Below are 17258 nucleotides of genomic sequence, written 5' to 3'. Positions count from 1 at the left end.
GTTTTACCCAGAATTCACAGATAGATAGTCAAGAGCCAGTTCCACATAGACATCTGTCTGAAGTCTGAGTATTATTTAGGTCTAAGCTATAATCAGTGTCTATCTTTGCGAAATCTTCCCTCTGAGTTTGTAAATTGTTATCAGTTATGTGACGATCGGCATACGTTTGTGTGTTTGACTGTGTGCAACATTACTCAAAAACAGAATAACGAATTTAGAAGAAATTTTCAGGGAAGGTCAGAAATGACACAAGGATCAACTGATTAGATTCTGGCAGTGATGCGGCTCCTAGTCTGGATCCACGGATTTGGTAAAGATTTCTATATAACTGTGAGATAGCGACACGGCGCCACTGTAACTGTGACAAGTGAAAGCTACATCAGCTGCCTGCTGACGATCACATGACTGCAATCCTACTACAAATCGACCGTTGCGGACTTATCGGGACTTATCCGTCAGAAATCACATAACGACTGAGCAGCCTTGGCGGAGTACTGCGCTCTCTGAGTATTTTTCTTGTTTTCTCGGCAGGGCTTGTGTTCATTGTCATTAAGAAACATGCTACCCAGTGCACTGTTGTGTTTCTAATAGTCTCTGGACAACAGCTGAGGCTCTTATCTCAGTTTGAAGTGAAAAGAAGTAAATATGCTTCTGTTTACAGCATAAGATATTTGCTCAGGCCCGACCACACTTCGGCTACACTTAGAGGATAAGTCCATTGTTGGCTTTGGTCTTTTTCTGTGATTTTGTTGACTACAAAAAAAAAACAAACAAAGCAAATAGACTGTAGTGGTTGTAATTAGGCCCGCAGCAGAAGAAATGATTCAGTACAGTGTCCTCACAAGTGACGAACATGAGTGTGTGTTTGTGTGTGTGCCAGAGAATGCCATCTCATGCTGTTCTTAATCCTTCCCAGATTGAGGTCACTGGGGCTATTGGAGGATCTCAGTGTGTTTACAACCTCTGCCCGAACCCTTGGAAGGCCTGAGATTGGCTGGTGTTATCTGATTGGTTATGTCCTCCTGACGTATATTTGTGCAGGGATCCGATTGGGCCGGAGGACTTGAGATGGAGTCAAAATGTTAAATATCTCTATAAGAAGCTGGCGAACACTCGATAGGTGTGTCTACAGAGGGAACGTGAGTCAGTTTCAGAATCGGGTTGGTGTTGGTGGGTGCGGTTGTTATAGTAACTCCTGACTGTTCTCAGAGGGCCCTCAGCATCATGTGGGAGGGTTGCTGTGGCAACGGCAGGTTGTAGCGTAGGTGTGTTGTTGTGGTAACAGCATGTCTATGCGGGGCTGCTGTTCAGTCATTGTTGAGTGTCAGAGGGAGAGGACTTGGTATCAACAGCTTCACAAAGAGCAGAATTGGACTTTGGCACGTAATGAAAGTGATGAGTGTTTTATTTTAGATGGAACACCTAATGGTATAAGACATTAGGCTGAGAGCATGTTGCCTTTGCCACAAAGGGCTTGGTAATGTAGGTAATATCAATGATTAGTGAGGATATATCAGCATGGGATGTGTATCTGAAATCTCAAACTGATGTTCAAAGCAGTGAACTTCACATAAAAAATACTCTTCATATCTGTAAAACATAAATTCAGTTAAGAATTTAGCTTCTTTATTTAATCATTCGGAATTATTCATTCATATAACCCAAATCTTAGAACAGTCTTCGAGCAAATCTGAAAGTTAGTAAATGGTAACGTTGAAAAATTACAGTCCAGCACTTTCAACCGGTACAGCCAAGCGCTCGGCCTAAATCTGTTATAAATAAAGCATTTGATAATAAACACCAGGCTCAGTAAGATTCCCATGTTAGTCGTTTTATCATGCAACCCACAAACAAATATATCAGCAGGATGGTTTTATTGCTGCCCATGACCACCATTTGCATCTCTTGCCACTAGACAGTTTTTCAAGCACTCAAGGTAATTGAGAAGTGCATTAGAGGTCATATTCAATCAGACCTTGTCAGTTTTTTTCAAGAATGCTGCAAAGTACTGTAAAAAGCTGTTTATTTTTGCTTGAATTTAGTTCATATACCTCCAAAAATTAATTATTACATACCTACATACATTACATAGACTCAGTGGCACTTATTAAAGTGCCACTGAGTCTGACCCACCTGATTAGTTACCTTCTTTTCCTGCCACTTTTGTTTTATCGTTGTTTCTCCCTTTGAGTGCCTTGTTAAACTTCCGTAACCAGATGTCAAGCCTCTTCTCTCCGCCTCCTCAATATTTTTTCTCTGATCTCTCCGTCTTTGTTCCCCTGTTTGTTTCATTAGTGATGTCTGTTTCTCTTTTCCCTCCATATTTTAATTTTACTCATGTTTTCGTACAGACACATGGGCACAGACGGAAAGACACGTTTGGTGTCTCTTCATGCATGTAGCGGGTACTTGCATTCATACAAAATAATGCAGGAGTGTTATTTTTGGCATTTCATGTTCTTCCAAATAAACAAACGGTGTGGTTGTTTCCTGCATGACCTGTTTCCTTATATGTTACTGTTTTCCGCTTCAGTCATCATAGGAGACTATTTCTACACATACACCTATTAACAAAGGTACATACAGACTTCTTATTTATATTCAACTTACAATTGAAAGCGTTAATCCATCATTGTCACTCACTATATAGAAAAAGGAATATTTATCAGATAGACATGTTCTGATGTAATCTCCGTCTCTGTGGATGTTCGTTCGCTTGTGGCTCAAACATGTACGGCTGGATTTAAGAAGTTGCCTTTTTCAATCACGACTGAGTTTGTTGGTTTATAATTTTCTCAGGAACCTCCACATCAGCAGGAGGATGAGGCGTTGGTTATAAACACTAGAAATTGTCCTCAGCCGGCTTCCGGAAATTGGCTAATCATAGGAGAGTCAATTTTGAGGAAGGAGGGTTTCACAGCAAAAGGCAGCTAATATTGGCTGTTTTCAGGCAGAGGCTCAACCGAGAGGCTGCACAATGGGTAGAATGAGACAAATAAAGACTTTTTTAAAACAGGGAATCATGTAAAGCTACTGTAGGGAGTCCCAAAATAAAAATAGAGAGCTGGAAATGAGCATAATACGTCCCCGTTATGAGTCTCAGTAGCCAAACTTCTTGACAAAGCACTCCACCAGCATAAACTGACACAATGCGCTGCAATTTTTTGCCTTTTAAGAAATGCTCGCAGTCAACACATTGCAATGCAAGAAAGCTTCTATCTGTGTTATTTGCTAAATTAATTTTATCCCAGCCTAGCTTAAACCAGTTCCTCTTAACCTTTTTAGTAGTGCAGCCCTGTGTGACATCCTGACTTCATGACTTTTCTTCCATTTGGTTATCAGAAATGCATTCTCTCTTTGGATTTTAAATCCAGTCCTCACTCTCTCTCTCTCCCACACACACACACACACACACACACACACACACACACGTATATAGAGTGACGTCCTGATACACATCCAGAAATACTCCTGTGGCAAATACAGGTTCCTAATAAAAGCTATACATGTTTATTTCTGTCTTTGTGTTTACTGTTTCCAGTCTGCTGTCTGAAATAATCACAACTTGATGTCTGTTTTGCTTCCTTGCACTTGGCTGTCCCTCTCTTTCATCTCTGTTGTTTTCAACCATCTGGCTTAAATTAAGTCCTTTATTCTCAGTTGTATTGTAGATAGAAGGATTGGGCTTAATTTATTACAGTAATTTTAACTTGCTGTCTGTATATTTAGTATGTGTGATCAAAAAATGGTTGAAAAGTTTAGTGAGATGGAGTGTTGCTATTAGACGACATTGTGTTGTGTTTGCTATAGCAAACCATATGGGATATGATGAGTCTGAAAGAAGTGCCAGAGGGGTCTCTGGAGGCATCTGGCTGCATGAGATAAATAAAATGCCATCAACACGTAGTGACATGTGAATGTCATGTATGGAAGAGGAAATAGAGGGCAGTCATCTCACAACAAAAGCTTGCTTTCATTAACACTTTTTCCTCACGCCGTTTCCTGGGAGCAAATCAGATTATTAACCCTTTACACCAAAATGCTTGTTTATTTTCACATCCATTATAGGAACATGAAGCAAAAGTCTGTTTAACTGTGACTGGCGCTTCATATTTCACAGCATTTCATGGTATTAAAGTTTTTTGTAGAGCAGTAGAAAGGTAATTTGCTATTTTAGGAACAAGATATCACCTTTCTGGAGTGAGTCATTCTAACATATAAGTCTGCACAGATCCGGACTCTGAATAATAATCTTCCTTCTTCTTCTTCTGTTTATTTTCGCAGTCATCGCTGACTCGTTGACAGTGACAGCTCCAGCCCAGACTCTGTCCAAAGTGGAGGGCGACACGTTACAGCTTACCTGTGAGGTGTCTCGGACCACGGTTCACCACACTCACTTGTCGGTCGGTTGGTACCTGCGGTCCCCAGAGGATGCGACCGCTGCACCTCAGGAGTTGGTCACCTTGTCAAGGGACTTTGTTTTGCGCTCTGGGGGACCATATCGGCAGAGGATGGCAGCGGGGGACCTCAGGCTGGATAAAACCAGTGCTACAGCCTACAGGCTGACCATTCACAAGCTGCAGCCAGTAGACCAGGGACTGCTCTACTGCCAGGCTGCTGAGTGGATTCAGGACCCAGACGGAAGCTGGTTCGCCATGACCCGCAAGCAGAGCGACAAGACTCAGCTCCGTATTCAGCCTACTGGTGAGTGATCGGTAAATGGACCGCACTTATGTACCGCTTTTTTACCATAACAGACAAAGCGCTTTACAATTAGCCTCTCATTTGGCATTCATTCAGAGCTTTGTGAGTGCATGTGCATGAATGGATCCTAATAGGCAAGGCGCTGCACTTAGGCAGCAACTTGGGGTTCATGGCCTTGCCCAAGGAAACCTAGACACGTGGATGCAGAGTTGGACCCCAACCCTGTAATTAGTGTAGCCTTCTGAGCCACAGCCACAGAATGAAAGGAAGAGAGTCTGTGGGAAAAAAGAAGTGGGAGGGGTAGAGAGGGTAAAGACGTTGGTCTGGATCCCTGCTGTCCTTTTGACAGGCACAACGCCTGCATGTGGGCCGGGTTCCTCTGATTGCTGATCAGTATCACACGCTAAGCTCATTAGCTTACTAAAAAGGGCTTAACTAAATCTCCACAGACTCCCTACTTTTGTATTGGTGTCTGTTTGATGGGCAACATTACAAGCACATCCAAGAATACATTTAACCAGCAACAAAATAGCATGGGTGCTTGACAAGAGAGACCAACTTCCCCAGGCAACAAGTGGCCCAGGGTTCAGAAGCCAGAAATGGGTTTTTCAGTCTCTTCTCACCCACAGTCACGCCGGCGTAGATTGCGCTAGAGTGCGTTAGCAAGAGAATTCATGCTGGTTAAATGCCAAGTCTGAAGGGAAAGATTCCCTAATGGAAGGGAGGAAGGGAGTTACCACCTGAGGGACGGTGAGCAAAGGGAAGTGGGGGGTGGCATCGGGATGAGTGAGTAACAAGAGCTGCATGATGGAAGTGTGTGGGAGAAAACCAGAGTGCGTCGGGGCAAAGGAATATGTCTCATATGATAATGATCTAATAAGCTATCAACCTACAGACCAGATGGACCAGAAACAAAGGCAGCTTTATGACTCCTCACATGTACTTATAGCTTCCCACCCGACTCGACCCCGTCACATCCACATCCACTGTGCTGTGTTCCACATACATAAAGAATCTCTTTGTATGCTTCCAAGAAAGTGCCTCAGAGATGGGTGATAAACTGCTTTGACATTAGCTCAATTACCAAGGAAGCACGCAGTGGCGAGTGTCTCATGCCAGTAAATCACTTCAAAGTGGAATCGTTTTGCCTTTCTCCATTAAGCATCAGATCCGCTCTGGACCAAAGCGGCTTGATGGTTCTCAAGATAGCGTTGCATGGATGAGGAGGAGAGTGGGAACTGAGATCTAAAGCAGGTTTGTCAGATGGGTTCCTGCGACTTCAGGGAGGAGACAAAAGACACCAAGAGCTCCCCTCTCAACACCCTTTGTCACTCTCTGTCTTCCCTGTAATCTATAATGGATGGAGGTATTGTTGCGTGGCAAAGAGAATAAAAAGCAGTTGTGCTGCACTGTGCATCTGCGGGTGTAAATGCTCATACTCCAGTATGTGTGCAAATTCATTTTGATTTGTTCTTTGTGTACTTGTTACATAATGAGAGCTCACCATGCATACCTTTAGGCTGGACTGGTGTGTCTGACATTCTACCTGTGCAAGTGCATATTTGACAGAGAGTGCAGTGGAAGAATTTAAAAGGGAGAGGGCGAATCCTCTCCATTAGACTCCTATTATAAAAGATGGAGTGGATCTCAAGACAGCCCCATCACTAGCTAATTACCCACAGCCGGCATCAGAGAGACGAGCCACAGACAGAATCCTAATGTACGCCTCACTCTGTTTTTACCATATTTCTCTTTATTTCTCCTTTCTCTCACCTGCTCCCTTGTTTCCTGCTCATTTTCAGCAACCATGTCTCATCACTGCATTTTTTCTTTCTGCTACCTCACTTTTGCTACCCGTGCTAATTGCATTTTCCTTCTAATTACATCTATCCATTAACACATGTTGGATAAGCAACTATTCAGACTGGTATACCCCTATGTTTAATTATATTCCTGTAAAAAATGCTCTTAATAATGGAGCACTATGCTGACTGACCAAAGCTTGTCTAATCAGCTCATGCCACTTTTTTTCCTTCACAGCTGATCACATTCAAATGTCACAGCACAATGCCTCGCTGTCCTGCTGTGATGTTGTACTCGCGGCAAGCAATATGTCATTCATTTTGGCATCTGTAGGCTCTTCTCTTCATGATTGTGCTGTCGTGTGCATGTGTTTACTGCTGCAAGGAATCATGACCGATCTGATCTGCAGTCTATTTGTCATGTTGATTGCTCCAGTGTTGATGTTCTCCTGTTCGTTGTTTGTTTGTTTCTGCTGTTTCTGCCTCACCCCGACCAGTCGAGGCAGATGGCCGCCCTCCCTTTGCCTGGATCTGCTGGAGGTCGTTCCTCTCCACTGTTGCACTTAAAATATAATAATATAACAATAAAATACATTAAATACTATAAAAAAAATAGCTCTAATTTAGTCCGGTTAATCTTCAAAACACCATATGTTTTGAACCACAGTATTTATATTAGTTATGCTAACTTCCATTTATAATAACTATGTGGGGTCTCAGGTTTAATATGTATTATAGTAAAGTAAGGTAGGATTGTATGTAATTTTTGTAGGGTTTAATCCATAATATATAAATTACTCCTGTATAATCACACCTTAAATACCACCGCAGGGTCTTAACTGCAGTGTTTAGTCTTGTTAGGTTACTTTTGTAGCTACAATCAGAATTTATTTATTTATTTTTTTCTTAAAGGCATTGTGGTGCAGCAGCTGAACTATTAGATGAACCATATAAAAACATTGTCTAAACTTCACTATTTTATCCTGTTTGTGCTGCGTGCAATCTTTATTAGTTGAATTAATTTTCATTATTTGTGTAATTTGACATTTGTGTTATTTTAAAGCACTATCTAACTTTGTTTTTGAAACTTGCTATACAAATGTAATTAATTATTATGGCTTGATATCAGAATAATGAGTTAATTTTGTGAGTAAACGTGAAAAGTAGTTTTTTTTAATTTAAGGATGTTTCACTTTTAGTGAGAAAAACAAATATAAACAACACATGTACAATCAATTTATGCAGGGTGGTACAGTGGTTAGTCACCTTGGGGTTCCAACCTGCTGGCTGGTTGGGATCTGTATGTGTCGGGTTTGCATGTTCTCCCTGTGCTTGTGTGGTGTTTCTCTGGATGCTCAATCTTCCACCTACAGTCCAAAGACAGGCATTGTTCAGTTAATTGGTGGTTATTATTTGGCTGCAGGTGTAAATGTGAGTGTGAATAACTTTGTGTGTGTGTGTTAACTCGAGGTTAGCTGGGAAAAGCTCCAGTTTTTTAATAAAAGCATTTAGAATTCCATTTCACATATCGGTATGTTGCTGTATGTGGGGGGCATTTGTATGTTTGTGTATGTGGAACCAATAATTCCCTTCCCTCCCATCATAATGCTCCCCTGCATAATGAGCTCCACACCAGGGGCAGGCTTTGAACTTTCCACATGAGTGTGTTTCTCAGGAATCCCGTTTAAAGTCTTTGTAATTACAGCTGGCGGCTACCACCTCACAGAGCTACAAAGCAGCTGTCTCCGACAAATACCCCGCTCATCATTTGCAAGTTAATATAACAAATAAAACCGGACAGACACACATTCAAGCACGACAGCACATGCGCACACGACAAGCGTAATTTGGCCAAAAAGTACCAGCACTTGCAGTGTTTACTCTTTCTGTTGTCTCAGACTGTGCGGGAGAAGGAGAGAGCGCCTGACTCCATCTGAGACGGCTCAAGAGAATTTTAATTAGATGTGTTTTTTTTTTATTGCAGAGGTGAAACCAAGGGGGGAGAGGGAGCAAGGCTGTCTGAAAGATCACTGTTTTACTGGAGTGGTGCACCGTGTGACCTCGACCTTTTCTAGTTTCTGCTCTCTCCTCAGCCTCAGCTGATGCTGTTTTATTGCCCCCACCCATCTCTTGCCACCTCAGACCCCACCTCTACCACCCACTTCACACTCTCCCTGTCTTTCAGCATGCAGGCTCAGCATACCAAGCTGTGTGTATTAAGAAAATGCAGCAGTGTTTTGCATTTCAGTTGTAGCCCACATTTAGACATTTGTCTTGTTTTAGACATCAGAGGCAAGTTATTTAGAAATGTTAAAAACATCACCTTCACCTCAAACACCTACACACTTTTCGACTGTGCTGCTTTATTTAAAAATCTCGTGAAGTGAACAGTGGTTTTGTGCATTCTGTGCTGTGACAGAATCCTTATCCTTAACCCTGATGTTCCCTCTGTTTTCCTTTTATTCAGACCGGGACTTCAGCATCCAGGTGAGCACGGAGCGACGGTCCTTCACGGCCGGTGAGCCGCTGGAGCTTCGCTGCACCATTGAGGCGCAGAATGTCCCCGAGCGTTTCTTCTCGGTGTCGTGGGTCTTCAGCAGCTCACCGGTGGCCGTGGTGGGCCCCAGTGCCGTGCCTGTCCTGGGCCCCGATTATGTTGCCCGTGAAGCGGCTGGCCACATGACCGTGCGCAAGGAGAGCGCCAACGTGCACCTGCTCAAACTGCAGCACTTGCGCGCCGAAGACGCCGGGAAGTATATCTGTCGCGTCACGGAGCGGGAGAAGACACCCACGGGAGACTTCATAGACCGCAGCAAGAGGTCGCGCAATGTCCAAATCACAGTCCAGTCACTCAGTGAGTAATAATCTGTTCACGAGGCCTCTAGCCTTAGTTGTCCTGTCCTTAGTTGTCAATTACACTAAGAATGATGAGCTTTTATCTTCATAAGGCCATGTGGAATGTCATGCTGTGTTCCTCTCCAGCCTTTCTGTCTCCCTCCCCTCTATCCCTCCAAGAGTGGCCTATAACAGATAGCAGCCAGCCTCTATTGTTAGCTGTGAGTAAGAGGGGAACGTATAATGCTTCTCGTATTCCTGATGTATTTTCTGTTTGAGTGGATTGCTAAGGATTGGTAATGCAGCATTATGGTCCTTCCCATTTCCTTGGTTTTGGGGGGGGGACACTATAGTAGGATAATGGAGAGCAGAGGAGTCCAAACTGAAGGAGGCTGAGCTAACAGCCATGAAATGAAAGTGTGGAGAGAGAAAAGAAGCAGAGAATGGCGTCCAGCTCTCCTGGGCCCTCTAAGTGGTTCCCCAGGCTAAATTAATGTGCTCTGCTGGGGCCGACCTCTTCAGCTGGGTTCTGCAGGGCTGCCCAGTAGGGTCTGTGTCAGGCTTGCAGCAGATTGATAGAAATATACAGTGAAACCTTCAAAACCTTGCTCACAATTCCTTATTCTGTCATTGAGACTTTTCTTCCTCTCAGTCATAGCATTTGGGTCACATGCTGCTCTCCCTCCTCTCTCTGCTCTGTACTTCCATGTCTCTCAGGACTGAAACAGTGCATGGAGCCAGCTGCTACCAGCATAATAAAGCATAATAACCACTGAGCAGTATCTCCTCTCAAGCAGCCAATGCTACCTTATTCTGACCGCTCTGCACCCCCCTGCTAAATCAGCTCAAACAATGGCCCAGAGCCTGCAGCAGTCTCCAGGGAATAACTCTGTATGGGAGGTTTTGTTTTTCCAACAAAAGACCTTAATGCCCTATAAAGGATGTTTATAGGGTTTACACAAGATAATAGCCATGGTTATTGGGGGAGAACTTCCGCGAAACACAGCAGTAGTGGTCACGCAGCATATGTTTCATGCACAAACTGTCCTCTAATGCCTGCTTTCTCTAACCTGCACACACACACACACACACACACACACACACACACACACACACACACACACACACACAGTTTGGAGGTGTGCTTCATCGCTCTAATTGGTGGAATTGGGTAAGAATTAGTAATAGGTTGCGACAGGGGTTAGAGTTGTTGAGTCAGAGGCAGACAGAGGTGACAGCGAATGAAAAACAAGGGTAAACACTTCTGACAAATAAGTGTTGATGGATGAGTTTACCTTTGCAATGAGAAAGAGAGAGACCTTACTTGCCGAACTGAGTCTTTATCATACAGACAGAAAGGACAGAGCAAAGGTAGGGAGGAAAGAAAAATATAGAGGCTGGTGGTTAATCTGACATTTTTTTTGAAAAGTTGCTCAGAAGCTATACAATTTTAAGAGAAGATAGATGTATGTACATGTATAACTGTCTAACAATCCTCTCTTGACGTCTTAGCGCGAAAAAGTGACGGAATATGATATTTTCCTAGCTGTGGAAAAGCCATGGAACTGTTGCAATTAAAGACAAAGGAAGGGAAAAGGATGAAGGATTTTTCCCTTTGTTCATTTGAGTGTGATGTAAGGAAAGAACCGAGTTTATTCCATATTCACAGAGCGCTCATGCTTATTATGAGGGCCGGTGAGCTGAGAGGGAAGCAGCAGAGCTTGGCCTGAGGGGAGTTTAACAAAAAAAAAAAAAAAAGTGAGAAATCTTAAGCCACACCCCCCAAGAGAAGAGCAGCACTGACCCCACAAGGGGAAGAGAGCTTATGGGTCAACCAAAGCTTCATGATGTGTGATGGGCGCTGAAGTGATGTGAGTCTAGATAAAGCAGAAAAACAGAACCGAAGAGTCGGTAAAGACTTTTATCCTTCCCTTCTGAAGTGCCGCTGAGCCCTGTGATTTGAGCCTTCTTTTCTGTGCGTATGTGGACTGTGAACAAGCTTCACGGGGTTCAGAAAGAGAGTCTTCTTCCAGCACACACAAACTCACCAGTGTTTCTTCTCTGGCTGTCACTCTGATGTGCCCAAGGCCAGTTACAAAGCTGCACTACTTTTCACTCACATTCTTCTACGCACAACTGCAAGCATGCAAACACACATGCACAGCCTTTGTACAGGACTGTGTTATACTCCCAGGAGAAGGCTCAGCGATTTGTTTTATTGCCCCTGGCCTCCTCTACTCTCTGAATGTTTTGACACAGAGGGTGTAATCCTTGTTGTCTCTTGGATTTAGCATGAGAAAGAGTTGAGGTTTTTGGGAACTTTTTCTGCCTCCTTCCCCACCTGTCTTCTTGTGTTATATCTCAAATATACAGAGGATTTAAAAAACAACAACAACAAAAAAGCATCCAGATCCTTTTATTTGTATTTTATTTTTTGTATTGCTGTGGATTTAAATTTAAAGGATAGAACTGCCAATTTGCACCTTTATTCTATACTCAATAACTCATAACGCCAAAGAGAAAAACATGCTTTGAAATCATTCTTTTACAAAAGTGAAGAACCTTTTTGACTGCAGACATTTTAGCACTTCAGGTGCCACTCATAACATTAAAAACTGGAAGTGCACTTGGAGAGCACAGTTCTCCACCAAAGCCGATGCCCTATCTTGAAATTTTAAATAAAGTGATCCAGATTTGCTCTAAAATTTATGAGGTTCTTCCCTTGCCCATGTTCCAACTGTCCAAGTTTCATGAAATTCAACAATGTAGTTTTTACGTAATCCTGCTGACAAAACAGTCATTCGAGGTGAGCCAGACCTGCACAGACTCGACTGAGGGTGATCACAATGCTGTCTGACTTGATCTCGACATGTTCTGACGTCACGATGACGTAGACGACGATAACATCATGAGATCAAGGCGGGAGCAGCTTTTGAAGTCGGGCACCGCAGTTGTTCTCCAGCGACTGCACAGCCTCAGGGCATGATGGGAAACACCTGGCTTCTCACCTGATCTAACAGCCGATTGGTTTAGATGTTCTGTCAACAATGTGACATTTAATAGAAAGCCATCTTTTTTTGTGCATTGAGGAGATTTAGATTTTTTTTTTGTCTGATTTTTAGGGTTTATTTTGGTAACAGAAGACATGTTGTGTGGTGAGGGTTTTGAATCAAAGAGGTTAAATAGATTCAGATTATTGAATATAACCTAAATAACGTGTATCACAGTTCAAGTGTATTGTATATTAGCAGTGGACTGATTAAATCTTTAAATATTTAACAACAAAAAACTTCTAATCGGAGATGTGAGGATTCTTAAAATAACATTTCATCAGATGTTTCAGCCCTGACAGTCTGAATATCTGACAGATCAGTAATGAAAGTCTCAGTCTTGTATTTTTTTCCTGCTGCATTTGATTATTTATCATTGTTTTAAATTATTCATGCAGTTTGACAGGGGCAGGTCTGCTCAACTGAGTGGTAAACAGAAGCAAACTGATCTGATGCCGATTTACATGAGAATTAATGGAAAATTAAAGTTGAACCATGAACAGAGATCACAGATGCCTGTATAACACTTTTAATAGGCTACCCTGTCTTATTTAAAACTAAGGGAGACTGTTTACAAGCTGATATGTCTGATTAGATTTTTATTAAATCAGTGTGTTTCTCAAGGTTCTAAACCAAATGCTGCTGGAAACTGTCCACCTTGACTGCTGACTTTTAACACCAAAGCCCTGCTGCTGCCTTTAAAGGTGAAGCACAGATAATCTCAAAGTAGCCTTTAGCACCAGTATTGATAACACACCAGGATTCTTTTTGTGTGCAGTCTGGCGCACTTGTTCAGACACTTGGTGAATTTTGGTCGAATCTCTTCCATAGAAAAGGGTTTATTCAGACCCTACACTGTGGTGTTCCAAATTGTGGCCTGATCCGTCCTGTTTGCTTTAATTATCCTTGAGACGTGTCTCAAACCTGATTGGATTCACCTGTGGCAAATTGAATTGATTCGATATAGTTTACAAACCCACACAGGAACAGTGTGTGTTTGTGTGTGTAAGGTCCCACAACTCTTAATGCATGTCAGAGCAAAAACCAACCAATAAAGTTCAAGAAACTCTCTGAAGACCTTCACTGTAAAACTAGCAAGGGTATACAACCAACTGTAAAGCTGTGAGAGTTCCCAAGAGCGCAGTGAACTCAATAATTGTTTACTGTTAGTGGAAGAAATACTATCAGGACTCTAGTATTGGCTACCCAGCCAAATGAAAAAGAGAGATGTTGGTCATTGAGGAGACCAAGAAACCAATTGTCACTGTAGCTGAGATTCAGAAATTCTTTGTAGAAATGGAAGAACCAGCAAGAACCGTCTCAGCACCTCATCAATCAACCTCTGTGGTTGAGTGGCTAGACAGACGTCACTCTTGAGTAAAAGCCACATGAAAGCCTGCTTACACTTAGCTAAACAGTATTTAGTAGACTCTTGAGAGCCATAGGCAAACCGAGCCAAAAATGTCAGAACGGAGGGAAGGATGAATGCAGCCAAAAGCAGACAGGTCCTTGAGGAAAATCTGCTCCAAAGTGTAAGTGACCTGGAGCGATGGTTCACCTTTCAGTGCAACAATCGCCTGAAGTTTCCAGCCAAGACAGCACTAGAGTGGCTTAGACACAAGACTCTGACTGTCCTTGACTTAGTCAGCCAAAGCCTGGACTTAAACTCTGTTTTAAAAAAATTTTTAAAAAAACAGTCTGTGAAGAGACCTAAAGATGGCAGCTCAGATGCTTCCTATCCAATCTGACCTAGAAGCTTACCAAAGAAGACTTTAAACTGCAAGTGCTTCTAAATAATCCTCTACAGAGTATTGAATAATCACTTTTGGAGATGAGAGATTTCAGTTTTTCTTTTAATAAATTTCCAAATGTTCCTGAAAACACATCTTCACTTAAATTAACTGAAAATCAAATTACCACACAATAAATAATAAAAGAAGAAATTGCAAAAAAGTGAATGGAGTCCCCCCCCAAATTCACTGTGCCTACAGTTCTAATGACTGACTTCTGCCTTTTTTTGTTTTCTCTTTCGACTCAGAGAGCAACATTACAGTGTCACTGACCAGTAACTCCTCAGAGGTCCTGGAGGGTGACGTGATCCAGTTGACCTGCTCGGTCCACTCTATCACAGGCCCCCTGTCTGTCGTCTGGCAGTGGGTAGACAAGGAAGCAGTTGAACCAATCCAGGAAGTGGCTTCTGTGGATCGGGACGGCACCGTGTGGCACAGTCCCACCTACAGAGAGCGTGCCAGTTATGGGGAGATACGTGTGGAGAAGCTGCGATCCGACGCGTTCTCTCTGTCCCTGTACAATGCTTTACCCGGGGATGAGGGCCAGTACCGCTGCATCGCCACCGAGTGGCTTCAGACTGGCACTGAACCGGAGCTAAACTGGGAGAAGATAGGCGAGAAGTCAGCCACCAAGACAGTCACCGTCAAGACTGTTGGTAAGTTATTTCATCCTAATGTAACCCAGTAAAATCTGTATTCTAACATCTTCAAGTCAGTCGAGCGTGTAAATGTTCTGACAGCGGGTTTGCACACTTGCACACCAAATCAAAGACATGCATATGGTTTGTGATTTGCTAATGACTGATGAATGGCTCAGGCAAAACATGCAGTCCACAAAACAGAATATACCATGGTTTATTCATGCATCGCTCAAGGGAAAGAGCTATTACGGCACACACACACACACACACACACACACACACACACACACACACACACACACACACACACACACACACACACACACACACACACACACACACACACACACACACACACACACACAGTAACACCACCTGCCTCATGTCAGGAGCAGTGCTTCCATGACACCCATGATAGACCCACACACACACTCACACACCCATATGGATTAAGCGGAATTATTAGAATGGAAATGCAGCAGCAATGTGTTTCACAGTCTGTGGGTCTCCTCTGTCATTGCTGAGTTAAGCTGAACATCCTTGGTACAGGCTGAGGAAGCCACTGGAGCGGAGCAACGAGGAGCTGGCAGGCCAAGAGCACTGGGTGCAAATACGCACACACACACACACACACACACACACACACACACACACACACACACACACACACACACACACACACACACACACACACACACACACACACACACACACACACACACATCTAACGGATTAGCTCCCTGCAGCAGCACACAGCGGTGCTGCAGAGAGGAGATGTCAGTTTTTAAGTGGCCATTTGTTAAGTTCGGGCAACAACAGAAACATTAGTTTGAGGAACAAGGGACACATTATGCAAATCAGGGACAAGAAGTCCAAAGCTACTCATCTTTCTTCAGTTACACTCCTCGACATTGCCTATTCCTCTCCTTCATACTTGTATATCAAAGGATCTTCTAAATGTTTACTGTTGTGTGACGGTCAGTGTGTGTGTTTTACTTCCTCCAAGATTTATTCTGACCCTCATTTTTCTCTCTTTAGCTTCCAGCTGCACTTTTATTGGGCCTAAACTTGCCATACAATGAAAGCAGTTTTTGTTTTTTTTTTAGCTTTTTGTTGCAGATTTCTTCTCTTTTTTTCCAAATTCTTGCCGGGCTTCTTCAGTCTTTGTGCCTTTCATAAAAAAAAAAAAAAAAAGAAGCAAAACTTGTGCTCTAGTTTCCTTTTGAGCACAGATTTCACATTGACCTGTCCTCTGAGTGAACCAGTCGAGAGGCTGTAGTTCAGTATATTATATATGGCCACTGTACCTTAATTTAGTTTGTAGCCTCCTCCTTGATGGACTCCCTTTACTTGCTGACAAGACCCGGAGGGAACAGGAGAGGGATGTCCGCCGGGAGTCTTGTGTGTTTGTTGCCACAGCAAAGACGAAGGTCCTTGGTAGAGTCTTCTTTCCAGCTGATTGGCTTAAGGGGCACTTAGAGTGTCAGGGGTGGGAGTGAGAGACCCAGATACACTCACGCACCCCCACACACCAGCCACTGTTGAGAAGATACTCATAGACACCGTCTTCCACATTCACTAACAAAAAGACGGAGTTGTTTAGAATAAATGGATCGACACGAAATCCTTTCTTTCTGTCACAGAGGCAGGCGGACAGTGTTGGGGAAATGGATGGGCAGAAGAGGGGTGCCGGGAGATGAGCGATAGAGTGAGAGGAGAGAGTTATTGTCTGTTAGAGAATTATGGCCCCGGGCAGCTGTCCCAGCAGTAGCCAAGCCTGGACAGAAAGCCATTGATTACACACCCTGAAGGACACTGGGGATGAAGGCTGTCAGAGGACGACAGAGGGTGAGGGACAGAGAGAAAGCAACAGAGCTGTTGACAAGAACATAATGGAGAATCTGCAAAGTTTCAAGGAAATGAATGGACCAATATGGGGAAAATCAGACTTGATCAACATGTTTCCACTTCACCTCGCATTTTCTTTTCGTTATCTGTGTACCCACTTTATCTTTCTCATATTCACACTGAATAAATCACATTCATTAGAATGCCTTGAAAGATGTGCATGAGGGCCAGATTACTGAAGGGCCCTGGGAAAAGGGGTTTTTCTTCATCCTTTCACTCTGTCTCTTTGTCTCCCCTCCTCTCCAGTGCAGGTGTATCTTGGCAATAACATATGGAGTTGGGTGAATGTTTTTAGCTTAATGAGGATAGTTCAGACTTGGCAAGGAGTTGGGCGTAGATCGAACATCGGCGCTTATAGAAAATCTCTCCCCGGGGATTTCATGGTTGCATCACCATTAATTTTGAGGCACACTTTCACAGTCGGCCACACAAACTCCTGCTTTCACACACACACAGACATCTATAGTCACTTAGGCCATAATGATGAAGGAAAATACTGGTGGAGACAGCTCTACCTGTAGGTCAATG

The 17258-nt window shown here is 43.2% G+C and overlaps 1 protein-coding gene across 1 annotated transcript in view; it reads left to right on the top strand.

Annotated features, from left to right (window-relative positions):
• The window catches only part of igsf3 (immunoglobulin superfamily, member 3), a 74203-nt gene that overhangs the window by 38874 nt on the left and 18071 nt on the right, over positions 1 to 17258 (top strand). Inside the window, exons 3-5 of the mRNA XM_023299592.3 lie at positions 4285 to 4704; positions 8974 to 9360; positions 14430 to 14837. Coding sequence (XP_023155360.2) covers positions 4285 to 4704; positions 8974 to 9360; positions 14430 to 14837 — 1215 coding nt within the window. The remainder of the gene's footprint in view (positions 1 to 4284; positions 4705 to 8973; positions 9361 to 14429; positions 14838 to 17258) is intronic.

The sequence above is a fragment of the Amphiprion ocellaris genome, chromosome 11 (assembly GCF_022539595.1).
Source record: "Amphiprion ocellaris isolate individual 3 ecotype Okinawa chromosome 11, ASM2253959v1, whole genome shotgun sequence".
NCBI lineage: Eukaryota > Metazoa > Chordata > Actinopteri > Pomacentridae > Amphiprion > Amphiprion ocellaris.
This window is presented reverse-complemented; position numbering and strand designations above follow the sequence as displayed.